Consider the following 16,099-nt stretch of genomic DNA (forward strand, 5'->3'; position numbering starts at 1 on the left):
ATAGTTCAGTACTAAGTAGGGGTCTCCAAGTCCTGCTTGCATACTGGTCTGCCCAGTGTGGCTATCCACCGATCCTGAAGGTTTATTATTGCAATACCCATGTATTTTCCAGAAGATGGCATGCCACAGCCCTTATCTTCATCTTCCACCTTTCACATTCTTTCTGACCGCTTTCCACAATGTCCAATGCTCTAAAGCCATGTCCGGGGACAGCATGAACCTAGGGGGAACTTAACTCTGTTATTTAACTAAATTGGTGTAGCCTTTAATCACATCAAATCATAAAAATGGCTTCTTTTCTTCACTTTTTGTTTAGTTTTTAGATTTTCACCTTTAACACATCTTAACTAAATTTCTACCACTTGCTACTATCACGTAGAAACACCCATAAAATGAATTTCTCTGTCATATTACTCCTTAAAAGTATTTTTCTCTGTATAAGTACCCTATCTAAATAAAAAATTTGATACTGCCATTCATAACTGAATATAAATTCTACAATCAGGGATTCCAAGCATTGTTTTTGCCTTGTCTGTAGCAATCTCCAGTTTGCATATTTTGAAAAACACCATAGAATAGTCAAGAACTCTGTTGGCTTATATGTTCCTGATGTTGTATTCTTATTCCCCACTGACTTTGCTATATATTGTGCTGAGATATCATGCTCGTGTCTTCCTACACCAAGCAAATGCTATTTCTCCTGTTATGCCAGTTGTCATCTCATGTTAGAATCAAGTCAGATTCCTCATGTGAGATACACAGCCCTGAAATGTTCCCTTTCTCTTTGTGTTTTAACAAATAGCAGTTGCCATACTGGAAGTTTTCTGAAGGTAAAGACTATAACCTTATTGATTTTATTTTCAACTATTTTATTAATTGTTAGAATAAAACATTGAATAAGTGCTTCATAATTAGATGTCTAAATATACTTTAAAGGAAACTACATACCTTGATGTAAACACTTAAAATTAGCTAGTAAATCTGTAACTAGTAGTATATTCTTAATTCTGTCACTCTCACTTTTATATGTATTTAAATGCTAGTTTATAGTAATCAGTTAATTCTCTTACCTATTATTTTAACATAATATTTTTAATATAAATTATTTGGCAAAAGTAAAATGCACTAATATAAAATAATCTACTACTGATAGATGAAGGCTTTGTTTTCTCAAAAGTATTTGTTTCATTTAATGAAGTATTTTTGTATTCAATATTGCTTATTTGAATCCCTGAATTTTATGATTAAGCCTTTGGCTGATAGGAGCATGTTACATGCATGCAGGTGTTTGGGTAGGTCAAATACAAGTTTTACAGCTTAAGGGGTATATTTTATAAAGTATATTTATACTTTAGCCAGCTTTGGGTAGTGCATTGCATTGTGAGAAAAATTAATTAAAGATTTTATTGACATTATGTTAAGTTTCTATTAAAATGTTACAGAGCTATGGAGGTTCATAAAGAATTTTTTAAGAAAAAATGAAATAAGATCTTTTAACTAATACGTTATTCAGAGATATCCATCAATGACATTTGATTATAATATAAAAGTGAATCACAATGCAGCTCTAAAAATAAAGTGCCTGAAACTGAATAATTGCTTCAAAAATAGTGTTGATTGATTTATTTTCATCTCTGAATGGTAGTCACACCATAATGTCTTCCATCTGAAGTTATTTTGTTAAACTCCATGAAATTTTAGGAAAAGAAGTTTCAAAGACTAATTAACCAGGAATTAAGAGGTTTTGACTTTACCAACTTCAGCAGTAAACTTAAACAAATAAGAATGAAATCAACATAAGTTATCAAAAATATGTCTCAGAAGAGAAGCCTGTTTCCCAGGAGAACATGATCTCATAGAACCCAAGAGATGAAATATTCTGAGAAGAGAGTTCACAATTTTCTGTTCTGAATAATAAATGCCATTTCTAAAACAAGGCTTGCAGTCACCATCTGGAAGCTCTAGTTCTTTCTTTTTGCCCTTGATTTTTTTTTCCAATTTTGGTTGGTGGGGTGAGCAATTTTAATTCCCTCTTCTCTAAATAGGAAGTAACAGTATCTACCATAAAGGGCTTTGTAAGACCAGAGTTGCTGCCTGTGGCTGTAATATATAAATGTTGGCAATCCTAGAACTCATCTCTTCCTCTTCACCAGCCAAACGATAGAGTGTTGTCCAAACCCCTAGAGAATTTGATATTTCTAACCTTTTGCCTTGCTGTGACCCAGATCAAGAAAGAAAGGAGATCTTGGGGCTTGAGAAGAGGGTCAGCAATTAAGAGTACTTGCTGCTATTACAAAAGCACTGTGTTCATTTACCAGCACCCACATTGGCATGCTCACAACCACCTGTAATTCTAATTCCAAGGGAACAGACACGCTTCTTGTCTCTCTAGTACACACACAGAGTTAGACCTACACACACATGCACACTCACTCACACACACATACACACACACACATAAATAAATAAATTTTGGCAAAAGCAATCAGTGTGTAATCCACTGATTACTAGTGGTTAATATTATATTGCATCACCATAATCAATGAGGAAGTCATATTAATACAAATTAGAGAATTACCTAGACCATTGTCAGAATGAAAGGGCTGAAATTTCACTGAAAGTTGCCCTGGACTGAGGAGTTTCTGGGAACACAATTTTCAGTGTTAAACCAAAAAGATCTGGGTCTATTGATCTCAAACGGTTACCCTGCCGCTAAGGACATGACTTACTTGGGTAAATCTGTATATCCACCAAGTCCTTAAATTATGTCTGGTACTAAATTAACTACACCAATCAGTTTTATTGTATGCAAAATTTACAAATACAAGTATATAAATGAATTTATTATAATATGAATAAAACTTTCCTTTTTGTACTTTTTGCATTAACTTTTCTGTCTTCTTTCTATTATAATTTTTTAAAATACATTTTACATATTCATAATATTCAGATTATCTATTTTTGCTGTATATTTTAAAGAACATGATCTCACTAAAATGTGCAGGTTGACCTTGATTTTATAATCCTCCTACTTCAATCTATGAATAGTTTCTGCTAGAGACATGTACTAGTGGTCCAACCTGCTATCTTTTCGATATTCTATCTTCCTGACTTGAACTCGTCACTAATGCTTCATACCAGGAAATGCAGCACTGAGGAAATTAAAAAGACTTGGTTCTTACTTTGTCAAGTTGAAGGAATGATAAAAATAAATGAAAGCAATTCTTATTCTATAAAATACTAGGTTTTTTGTTTTTAAAATTATGAGGCAGGGTCTCATACAGGTCATATATGTCAGACTGTCCTGTACTTCCTCTGTAACAAAGGATGACATAGCATTCCTGATTCTCCTGTCTCTACCTCTTTATTACAGGGTTTACAGGAAGTAGGTACCAAATCCAGTTTTAGGTTGGTGAATGCTTGTCATATACTTCCCAGATTGAACTACATCTTCAGGCTCCTAAAATACAGGTGTCTTAAAATTGTTTTTTGAATGTCTAAAAGTAATACCACAATTACTGAGACTCTGTATTAGGTCTAATATCACTATAATTGTAGATATTTTATTTTATAAACTCCTTATCATCTTATCATTGCTTCCTACTGTGGTTACTAAAATAGGTTTATAATAATCACAAACTAGTTTCAGAACTTATTCTTAATTGAATTTAGTAAGGTTTTAGTGATTATTTCAATAAAATAAAACTACAGGCAAACTAAAATAGACTTTCATTTCATTAGCATAGATATCTAATATATATATATACATATATATGTATAGGTATACATATATGAGCATCTATCTCTCATAAGACAAATCATAACATGTCTTTCAAAATTCTTCAGTCTTTATCTTGTAAGGATATTTCAATATTATGAAAATCATCTATATTTTTGAAAATACTCTTTAGATTAATAATGTTAACAATCCTAGATATTTCTTAGATCACGAGACCATACCTTTAAGACAGTGATCACACTAAACTAGCAGATTCCACAACCTAAAGGAAACAGACCAAGCACTGATGCAGTGATCTCTCTCAAACCACCCATCTTTCTTGAACACTGAGAGTTAAATAGCTATGATGTACAGTGGCCAGGGCCTCCAGCTTAACTCCAGCTTATGGTTCTATCAAGTACCTGGCTCCTCCAAGCTCCTTGTCACCTACGTTGTCCCAGAATAAATGGCCCCTGAATCATTCTAACATTTTTCTTTAATTTGGGAGACTTCTAAGGCAATTCTATTCTGTGCCTATCATCTTGCCAATGGTGGAGATCTCTCTTACTCTGGCTTGAAGCTAGTATTCTAATAAAACTCCTCTCCAGTTTTTAATGGCAAGCCTTTTGCATTCCCTTTAATGTCTCAGTCATATTGTTTCTAACTTAATGTACTGTCCCTTATTAATGCTTCCCTACTTCAAGACCCAATCATCCTTCCTATGGTCCAGGGTCTCTTTCCTAATAAAGCTTATTCCTGAAGGGTAATTTTGTATAAGCTCTTCTTCTTAACAAATTACCTTAGCACATTTTCTCTATATAGGAATAATTAAAGTTGGATTAAGAGTAGCAGTTAAGAGGCATTATCTCAAGTAAGGTCCCTGTAATGTAAAAATCTGTATATGTGGTGTGCTATTTGAGATTACCAAGAGCTGACTCAGAAAGGGGCATCACTAGTCTCTCAGGATAGGATGTGTGTGTTTATGTCAAGGGTCCTCCAGAACCCATTTCCTAACTGAAAAGGAGAGGGAAAAACACCAAGCATATAACAGTATTAATAACACCGTATCCTTGAGAAGAATTAGAAGGTGAGACATTTCAACAAAGGTCACTATCATTTATCCTCTAAAAGCAAAGAAACAAAAAATAAAAACAACAAAACAACCTATATTGGAAAAGAGAAGCTGGAAGCGTATACTTTGAGAGATTTGAGAGGATCCTGTCAATCAGGGATTCCTGCTGTTTGTTCTGCCTCACTCATCCTTGGAAATTTCTTTTTTGCCCCTTTCTTTCTTTTCTTTCTTTCTTTTTTGTTTTTTTGTTTGTTCGTTTGTTTTGCTTTGTTTTGTTTTCTAGAGACAGTGTTTTGGTTTCTCTGTGTAACAGCCCTAGCTGTCCTTGAACTCTCGTTGTAGACCAGGCTGGCCTTGAACTCATAGAGATCTGCCTGCCCTCTACCTCCCAAGTGCTGAAGATTCCTTTGTGTAGTTATTTTATTATTATTATTTAACTTGGAAATTTAACCAGAGGAAACTCCCCACTCTTTTTTTGCTATTCCTGGGGTTCTCTGGAATGGGAGCTCAGTACTTTCTGAGGGTTTTACTCTTTGGTTTGATGTACTGACACCACCTGTCTGCTGATCTGTCTGTCTTTTACTGCCTATTTATTCTTTTATTTTTGTTTTCCTTGTATTAGTAAATTCACTCAACTGAAACCAAAAGCACAGCTACTTAGATCATTCTCTGTACCAAACAGAAACCCACCCTCACCCTGTCAAATAATATACTCTTATCTAGCTCTGAACCAGAGACTATGCAATTAAATGTTTAGCAACAAAGAGGTTCTGATTTGATACTGTTCTTGGAAAATGAGAAATTCGGATGAAAAACCAGCACCATGGAGAAAATGTACTTTCCCACTGGGAAGACTGTGAATTGAAAAAGAAGCAATGGAATATATAAATATATAAATATATAAATGTTGCCGGCACTTTCTTTAGAGGGCTTTGCTTGCAACACTAGTGACTTTTTCAAAAACAAATGCATAGTGACTTGATGTGTTTAGGGTCAAATTAACCGAAGTTCATTCTGGAAGAGTCCACTAGCACTGAGAAATCTTTTAAGCTTGTGTTATCCGCCTTGAGGACTTATGGAAAGTGAAATTTTATTACCCCTTCTCTCTCCTTTTGTAAAGCTCAAATTTTAAAACCAGAAATAGCAATAGTGCCTGAGAGTACTTTTCAAAATTAGCCTTGAAGGTTTTCTTCAAGTTTCATTAAGATAAATTTTTCATAATGATTCCATATCCAAAGAAACCTATATTCCCCCAGTATTAAAAATTATTTGTTTTAAATTTTTATAGAGATGAACATAAAAACTCTATTCCATAAAGTATATAATGGTTACATTGTGAGTACTTTAATACAGTGAGTGAGATTTTATTATCATCTAGATTTCTCTTCTTTTCTGTGATTTTTGTTGTTGCTGTTATGTTTTTTATTTATATTTCTCATACTATACAAGGTACAATGCTGCCAGATTTACCTGAAAAAACATGCTAGATTCCGTGATGTTGTGGTTTTATTAAATAGGTAATCAAAGGCTGGATAATTAAGGAGATTTACTAATTTTTCACTCTAAATTCTCTTTTGTATATCCACAAGTTAATGTTTACATAGGTTTCCATCATGATAGCCAAGCTAGGGTTGGATTAAGTGGATGTTCAATGAGGTTTTCAGTGTTAAAGGTCATACATCAAAATGAGCTTTACTTTCTCAACTGAGGTCAGCTTCTCATAAAAAAAATAATGGACATTCTTCTACCAAGAACAAAGAAAATAAACATAATTACATTGAGCAAAAAAAATCAAAATTGATATTATTTGCAAGCGTAAAAATCTGAATTCCCTACTATTGTTTATAAATGAAATATTAATAATCAATAGAAAATAAATTGTTAGAGCAAATATCAAATAAAGAAGATTTTACATCTCAATTTCCAAAGTTTTTATCTACACTATTTTGTACAAGGGACATATGGATAGGCTTATTTAATACAGATAATAAATTTTGCTAATGAGTTGTTTTTTCCCATGCAATGAACTTTCATCAAAATAACTTCACTTATTGTCGTTTTGGCAGCAAAAGAGCTCGCTTTTCATTTATATTTACTTAAAGCAAAAGAAAAATGAACAGATGTGCTAGTTATTACTGCCAAATAATTATTATAAAATTTAGCTACATTATTTTAAATATAGTTTATATATAGTTTCAATGCTAGGAAAAGTTGAATTTTCAGAATTTCCCACAGTTTCACTTAGGAAATAATATGATATGAACTGGCATATGTTGTGAGAATGCCTCATTCATTATCTATATTTAGGACCCTGACTGACAAGTGTGCTACATTAGTTTTAGAAAATTTCTTTTGTCTCTACTACTGCTAGATGTAGCTCATTCTTTATCTTGGTAGAATATGGGAAAACAATAGTGTCACAACTGCTTCCTATCCCCCCGAGAGCTTGAAGCAATCTCAGTTGTACCTTATTAAAATAGCAGAAAGAGAAGATATCTCAGTGTTCAAAAGCAACCTTTCAGACTATTGTTTGGCAAGAGTAGCTGCTCTGCAGAAATCACATTCTAATAAAATAGTGAAATGGATATGGTGTCAGAAGAAGATTTATTTTTTTAAGAGATTGGACTCTGCGGTACTATATTTTACAAGAAACAATTGGCTTCCTAGAAGAATATGACTCATGTCCTAAGTATTTGTATGTTGTCACTGGTATTGAATGGGAGGATGAACTTCAAGTTCCTTGTTGAAACATGTGCAGTGAAGCAACCAGTAACTGAATGCATTGTTTGAAAACTGCCATTGCTATTGAGCACTGTGTTCATCTAAGATTTCCGTTGATCTAAATACCATGAAGATTATGCTGAAAGAAGATAGAATGGTATTTTTTTTCTACTTTGGTTAAAATATACCCTGGAAAGATTGTGCACTCTAAAGCTACCATCTCATGTGTCTCTCTTACTTCATTAATTCATGTTATTAAAATGCTTTATGTCTTCCCCGTGACCAAGGTCGTAACCTTATTTTGTCCTTTCCTGTCATATGTTTACTCAGAATAGTATAGCCTACAGAGTTTAACTATCATCCAGATATTGGAGTCTTTAATCATAAGGCTAAAAATTATCATGGATTAGCAAAAACTTTTTCTTCCTTAAAAATTACTCATAACACTTCCCTGTCCCATTGACCCATGTCAAGCAGTAGAAATAAGAATAGTTTATTCCAGAATCTTTTAGACATGAGAGAAAATTATGTGCCTATGTGTCTGTGATATCCAAATTCTTCCAACATTTTACCAAGGTATGACCATCTATACAAGTGGTGAAGAACATAAGAGACTGGTCATTGTCCTGTATGAAGATTTGATTTCCAAATAGGTAAAAAAAAAAAGTTAAATAATCTTCTTAAAAAGGGCTGTGAATGATACACCCACAAAACACACACACACACACACACACACACACACACGATTGCCAGGTTTCCTTAGCTTAGGTGTTTCTAAGTGCAATATTTTGTGTGTGTGTGTGTGTGTGTGTGTGTGTGTTTTCAGACTCTGGCACTCACTTGGGTACTTTTACATAGGATGAAAAAATAGGTAGACATGGAATTTGTTTGTCTGAAAGGATAAGGAAATGATCATATAGGATTTTCCTTCTAAAGTCATGCAGAATATGTCTCTAGAAAACAAAACCATTAGCAAACTCATGAACGAATATGCATATAATTAGCCAGATAAGATTTTGACTCAGCTGCAGTTTTCTTTAATATATATATTATATATGTATATATATATATATAATATATATATTTAACACTTCACTTTTAATCCCAATAGCTGTGATGAGGATGTGAAAAAAGCTTGATATTTTTATATAACTTAATTTGATTAACTTAAATCTTCCATCAATATATTTTATTTCTGAAATGTGTTATTCTCAGCTGTTCTAATATTCCAACTGCTATATCACATAGTTTATATTTTATTCTTAATTTTATGCTTGTTTTTTAAGTGCAAGTTTGGATTTCATTGAGTTTAGTATAATATGCCTAACTATTTAGCCACCCTACACAGTTAATTGTCAGAACATTTTAGGTCTAACCTTATAATAATCATAAGCTAAAGAGGAAAGAGGGTAAGTAGACGGAAGTTTGTAAGCATAAACCAGGAATAGTTGTCAAGTAGAGATGGCAAGACCCATTTCCCTACTTACTAGTAACACTTTTCTTCATACCAGAGACAGTTTCACAGTCAAAAGTGTATGTATGTGTGTGAGTATGCATCTCTGTGTGTATGTATGTACTTCCACATGAAATACCAAATTTACCTGCTGTTGGAATATAAGACATTAAATGTATTCAATACATAGTAAATCAACAAATGGCGGTCAGTGCACACTTTCTCTTTTCCTGCGTTTACCGAATGGTAAAAGCATGTACATACTGTTTGCACCAAAGGGAAGCAGGGGGCACAGGAGAAAAAGTCAAACAGAATGGGATTGCAGAATAGAAGAAAGACTATTGTGTTCTTGCATTCATTTGTTACTGCTTCCTCCATTTTTCTAACCTACAGTGCGGGAAAAGATTGGTTTTTCACACCTGGAGATCACAAAATCTGGCATGAGGTCTAGTCTGTAGAATTAAATGTGAGTGTTCAAGCTGTCCTTCCATTAGGAGATATGTTTTCTTCTGTTCAGTCAATCCTTGTCTTCTCACTTTGCTAGAGAGGGCAGGTTTCAAGGCCAGCAATTAAAAGGTGTGTGAGTGTGTGTATGTGCGTGTGTGCACGTGTGTGTGTACGTATTTGTGTATGGGGGGGGTGCGTGCCTTCCTGCCTGCCTGTCTGTTTGTTTGTATATTGCTCTGCAGACATAAAGATAAAAGTCATATACATAGAATATTGAAATATCAGGATCATGCTAACAATCACAGTCAGTGGGTCTCTCTCTCTCTCTCTCTCTCTCTCTTTGAAAGTCAATATATATCCTCTTAACTAAAAATTTCACAGCTCCTTTAAAGGAAGTCTTAGTAAATTACCATTGCAACAGTTTTCTCATCTCTTTGTGTGGACCCACGTTTCTAGGATACCTAAGATGTCATTTTCATACCTTTTAACCCCGGGAATCTGTATTCTAGAGGCAAAAGTTATCTCTACAATAAAAATGTCAGAAACCATGAAACCAGGAAGCTCCTGTAATAATAATAATTGAATATTTTATGAGTTTGTGATCCCAGGACACTGTTTCTACCCAAATATCAAAAGTTAGTGCTAATGCCTAGGCATACACTGAGAATAATCCTTGGGAATGATACAAGGGTAGGAGTCAGGCCTTGTTCTTTTTGTACCCATATTATCCAGTGACCATTTAGTCCATTTTAATTTTTTGATAGTTTTCATTGAATTGAACTAAATTTGCTAACACTCAGAACCCAAAATTATTTTCTTAACTATAGGAACATTGGCATGACTCCACTTTTGTGGCAATATTTCACCTTGTCTGTGGGATTCTTATTAGAAAAAGGCAAATATATCATAGTGGTATATTTTCCCTACTTGAAATACATTTTGTTTATAGACTGATATCTTTTCACCTGAAAATTTTGCAAGGGCATCCTATTGAGAAGGAAAGCCTCTCATTGCATCATAGCATCCTTGAATACTGATAGGCAACTTAAGTCGAATAAAACAGCAGAGACATGTAGAAAATGATGCTTTGGCTAAAGTGTTTCTTAGAAAATAAGGAATCTAATTACCTTCAGGTTTCTCATATTTGAACCAGGCTACAAATGAGCTATGTCCAGGTACAGAAAAACCAACAATATTTTATTTATAATCTTATTTTAAGTTTTTGAACTACAAATTCTGGTTCTAGAGTTTTTTTAAAGTCATGGGTTTTATAGATGTTCATATGTAAATTAATCTGTTGTTTGCTTACTTTTTTTCTTTCTCCACAGAATGTCCTCCTCATAAATACAGAACAGATCAATGCATGAAAAATATAAGATCTTGCATTTTCCTCATTCTTTCTTAAAAATCTATTTCTAATATTGCATTCCCCATTGGACTACTTCAGAAGGGTATGAAGGAAAAAGGGAAAAAAATGAAAAAAATTAGAGAGAAAAAGAGACAAAATAGACTGGATCTCACCACTAGAATTCACCATAAAAATCTCAAAGTGTAACAGAATTCTTACAAAATTTCCTAGACCAGTTCTTTAGAGAATTGAGATCTATGAAAAATATGGCAATCAGGGAAGGGAGGGAGGAGGTGTGGGAAAATAGTAAGTGCAGCAAAAACAGGTTCTGAGGAATACACATAATTTTGTCTGCTTTAGATCACAATAGAATTTTTAATAAATAAATTTCTTTTCTTTTTTGTTTTTTTGTAAAGACACTTTTTTTGAAACAGTAGATTTAGCCCAGTCATCTGTGTCATTTTTTTTAATAAACTGTCCTTTTTGATTGTTTGTTTTCTGTAACTGTAAATGTTTTATATTTGAGTCTCTTGTACATTGTCTTTAGAGTTCATTCGGATCAATAACGGTTCATGCACTGAACTGTGTATTGAATTTATTGTGTTTACTGTTGTTGTGTGGTTGAAGGGAGATTTGTAAGAGTTATAGTGGTTTAGGTGCTCATGCTCAATTGCAGGCATGGGCAGGTGACTTTCCATAGGTGGATCCCCAGTGAGCTCATCATCCACGTTAATGATTTCAACAGTCCTTGTTGGAGCATGGTGGTTTTGCCGATGGTGCTGCTTCCTCATCTTGTAGAAAATGACCAGCATCACAGCAGCCATGAGTGTGATGGCCACAAAACACCCGATAATGATTTTGGTTGTTTTCATGACCTCATCAATTCCTGGGATTCCACTGTTGATGTCAGTCACTGGGATGGTGAATGTTTTCTCTGTTGACCTTGTGCTCTGTGGCGTAAGAGATGTGGTTGCGTTAGTAGTCTCCCAATCAATCACTGGAGTGGGACCCACATGGTTATCTGTGGTTCGTGCCTCGTCCTGAGAAGGTTCCATAGTCTCTACTGTTACAGTTGAAAAGTAAGAGAAAGGAGTAGTGGTTGCAGCTGTAACATTCAAGGTGGCAGAAGCAGTAGTGTTGCCAACAGAATTACTCACCATACATGTGTACATGCCTGTGTCTTGCACAGTTACATTTGTGAAATTTAACGTGCCATCACTAAGCACAGCTATCCGCACTTTGTATGCCCCATGGGTCATGACTGTTCCATTTGGAGTAATCCAAGACACGGAAGTCAGGGATGTAGATGCCCGACATTTTAGCTCAGCTGCCATGCCTTCAGTGACATTGAGGTCTGCAGGGGGTTCCACAATCACCGGAGCATAGCATGTGAAATAATTCTGGTCCAGCTCTCCGATATATCTTCCTTTCAGATTGGGGGGAGTGTTACACCTGGCACAACAAGCTGTGTTCGAGGGAGCCATGTCTCGTATCCACCAGCTGAGCCACAGGATATCACAGTTACAGTTCCATGGGTTGTGATGAAGGTGTATCCGCTCTAGATGATGCAAGGGCGTGAAGAGGTCATGAGGCAGTAATGTTAGATTGTTGTGTGCCAGGTTGATCTCCACTAATGACTGGAGGTTATCAAAGGCATTGCGTTCAATCACTTGAATCTGAGACTGTATCATCCACAGTTTTTGAAGGTGCATCAACCCCTGAAAAGAGCCAGGTCTGATGGCAGACAAATGGTTCCCAGAAAGATCTAGTTCGTCCAGTTTGATGAGCGGCGTGAGGTTAGGGATTTCACGGAGGTTGCACATGGCAAGGTTCAAATACCTCAAGTTGGACAGACCTTCAAAGGCACCTTCTGAGATGTAAGAAAGCCTTTTTAATTCCCCCAAGTCTAGGCGGCGCAAAGAAGGGATTCTGTTAAAAGCATAGGAAGGGATGCTTTCAATGGGGTTGTTGCGCAACCAGAGCTCCTTCAGTTTAGAGAGATACACAAAAGCTCCATTCGGGATGGTAGTAAGACGATTGTCAAAGAGTTCCAGAGTGTTGAGGTTCGCCAAACCATTGAAGGCCCCAATTTCAATGGTTCGAATATGATTCCTGCTCAACTGGAGGATTTCCAAGTGCCTTAAGTGCTTGAAGCTGTTCACTTTGATGATCTGTATTTGGTTCTCATGGAGGTTCAGCAGCCTTGTGTTGGTGGAGATGCCATCAGGAACCTCACGAAGGTTCTTGCGAACACAAATTACCTTGCTGAACTGGTTGCTGCAGGAGCACACTGAAGGGCAGGTTTGAGCTCGGACCAGACCAGCCACCACAAGAAGTTGAAGAGCCAACAGCACCACAAGCAGGGGGTCAAATAGGGCCCTGTTAAACCTAGGACCTATCATTATCTGCTGTGGATGTAAGGTCATCTTGTTCAACATTCATAATTTATCTGGTGTTGGTCCTTCTGGAGTTCAAACAGTCTGAAAAACAAGACAAACAAAAAAGTATTACTTCTTCAAATATCTTCCTATTAGTAACATATTTGTATGCGCTAAGGCCAATATTGGTAAAATTAACATTAAACTTAACTAATTGCGTTCCTCATCTTTATATTCCCAGTACTAAGCAAGATGTCTGGCTGAGAATCACCAAAAGTAGAAACTGTGATGATAATAACAATGCTTAAAGTTTTCACAGTGTGCTAGGTAATATTTTAAGTTCTTTATCTGCATTAACTTTTATTTAATTAATTTAATAGCTTTTGTGGCAAACAAATTTAATAACTCTTGGTGGTATGTTGCCAATATTCACAGAGAATTATTTCTGTAGTCCAAATTACCATTCAATCACTGTTTGTATATAATCAGATGATTAATCAAAAAGAAATGGAATATTGAGACGGAGAGCCCCAATGTAGTGCTTAACAACTGCCAACTGTATAGAAGCCAATGCATAGAGGTGTATATCATGAATTTTGTCCTCTCTTCAGTGTTCATCTCAGATGAGAAATGTACAGAAAATAAGATTCAGTTACTAAACCCAGCCAACTACAACTTCCCATGCAAAATCACTAAGAAGAAGTCTATCTATGAAATCCTTCCTTTATAGCAAGCTATAGAATTCATAAATAAAGTTATACAGGAATGGCAAGTTTCTTGTGTCTAGCAAAAAAGTAAATGTGTGATGCCTTGTTAAAAATTATTAAGAATTTTTAATTGATGATAACTGATCTTTAACCAGAAATGTCTAACTGTCATCTGGTTTACAACTGTACATAGTTCATGTATGTGTCAATTTCTAGTATATTCTCAGTGTTTAAGACACTCCTCTGACTTGGACACTATTCTCTCCCCTTTGAAGAGTAAGAATCATAAGAGAAGAAGCATACAGGGAGCCATATGGTTAAAGTGCAAAACCAAGACTCAGGGCTCATCAGATTGGTCCCCCAGTAGAAACATCTTGTGAACATGGTAGTATAGCACAAAAGTTAGCAGGTAATATGTTTCACAATTAATTTATAGCTTCCATAGAGATTTATATGTACTCAGTATAATGTAGTCAGGTGTCTGCAGTAGATGGGTCACCTGCTAAGTCACTTTTATAAATATCGAGTGTTATTTACAGAAAAAAAAATGGGTGTTAATGGGATAATGACTTGTGTCCTTATTTATATGGATTTTGTACAATTGGGGAAATAAAATGTTATTTTCTGCATTATTTCCAGCAGTAACTTCTAAGCGTAATTTATCAATTTAATTGGCTAATCAGGTGCCAAAGTGTCTGTGTATAATATATCCCAATCTCTCTTACTACCATGTTGCTTTTATGAACCTTTTAGAAAGAAAGAATGGAAGGAGTGAGAGTTTCACAACATTCTAAAACTGAACAAGGTTAGTTACAACACTGGGCAAGATATTCATATATTCTGTGGCTCAGTTTCTTCTCCTCACTGGTAAAACAGAAATAGCAACATCACTCATTCCTTAAGGTTGTGAGGATAAAAGTTAATGCAAATAAATATTTAAAGTAAACCTATCTTGTGGTGAAAATTGAGTAAATGTTTGACATTTATATTATTTTCAATGTTTAACTTCTAAGCTAGACATCTTACTAAAGTACTAGAAATATAGAGATGAGGAATGTAATCCTTGTCCCTGGAGAAATGTAATTTAAATGGTAAATAATCAGAGGAACATATGTGTACAATAATCTATGTTCATCACTATGAGACAAGACCCCCATGACACCAGACCCCAGTGGCACCAGACCCCAATGGCACCAGACTTCAGTTACAGATTAACATAGTACTGGGAATTCGCTGGGAAATTTTAAAGAAGAAGGTCATATTTTCCAGCTTGGTACTAGTTAATGAACAAAATAAATGAGGATAGAGAGATCAGCTTGAGCTAAGACCAGAGGTACATGACAAGAGTCACGGCACACTAAGATTCCTCTGTTGCAGGAGAATTAAAGACTTGAAGATGAGGAAGAAATCAAGAGAACTATGTCAATGTTAGCTGTCCTCAATTCATCTTATAGACAACATACTTATTTTATGAAAGAAATTCAATACTTTGCTTTGCTTTAAGCAATGGACTAATATAAGGGAACAAAGAGCTTTGCAAGAATGTCAAAGCAAAAGAACAATTAGGATGCTATATTGTCCCTAGTGAGCCTTGGAAAGGAGCCAGAAAAAAAGGCAAGTCCAGACTCCCATATGTCAGCTCCATACTTACCACCGGAGGATGGGAAGGTCTGGCTTCATCATTGCCCTTGGTGGTAAGATCCCCAGTGTAAATTAACATATGTTACCAGCAATGTTATCATAGGACACAGAAGACAGAAATGTGACCTTCCCAAGTACAAGTGTGCCCCTAGCAACCCCAACTGTCATTAGCCTATTAAGCATATTAAGGGTCTCCCTCCTATTCTCAACAGGACCCTGTCAAAAAGCCTAGGCTGCCTCTTTGCACATAATTTCAATTCTCCTACTCTTCAACTGGACTTTGGGAACTCAGTCCAGTGCTCTGTTGTGGATCTCTGCCTCAGCTTCCATCAGTTGTCGGATGTAGGGTCTATGGTAATATTTAAGATAGTCATCAATCTGACTACATGGCAAGGCCAGTTTGGGCAACCTCTCGTCTATTTCTTAGGGTCTTAACTTAGGTCATCTTTGTGAATTCTGGGAATTTCTCTAGTGCCAGTTTTCTTACTCACCCCATGACAGCTCCCTCAATGAAAATCTTTTTTCTCGCTCTCCATCTCTGTTTTTTCCCCATCTCGACCATCTGTTCCCTCAAGTTCTCCTCTACCCCCCCCTTTCTCATGAAGGAGATACCC

At 35.6% G+C, this 16,099-nt stretch overlaps 1 protein-coding gene across 1 annotated transcript in view; it reads right to left on the reverse strand.

Moving 5' to 3' along the window:
* Positions 1-11,274: 11,274 nt before the first annotated feature.
* Positions 11,275-16,099, reverse strand: part of Lrrc4c (leucine rich repeat containing 4C) — a 35,719-nt gene continuing 30,894 nt past the window's right edge. The window contains exon 2 of the mRNA XM_038331794.1: positions 11,275-13,239. Within this exon, the coding sequence (XP_038187722.1) occupies positions 11,275-13,197 (1,923 nt within the window). The 5' untranslated portion in view covers positions 13,198-13,239. The remainder of the gene's footprint in view (positions 13,240-16,099) is intronic.

The sequence above is a fragment of the Arvicola amphibius genome, chromosome 5 (assembly GCF_903992535.2).
Source record: "Arvicola amphibius chromosome 5, mArvAmp1.2, whole genome shotgun sequence".
NCBI lineage: Eukaryota > Metazoa > Chordata > Mammalia > Rodentia > Cricetidae > Arvicola > Arvicola amphibius.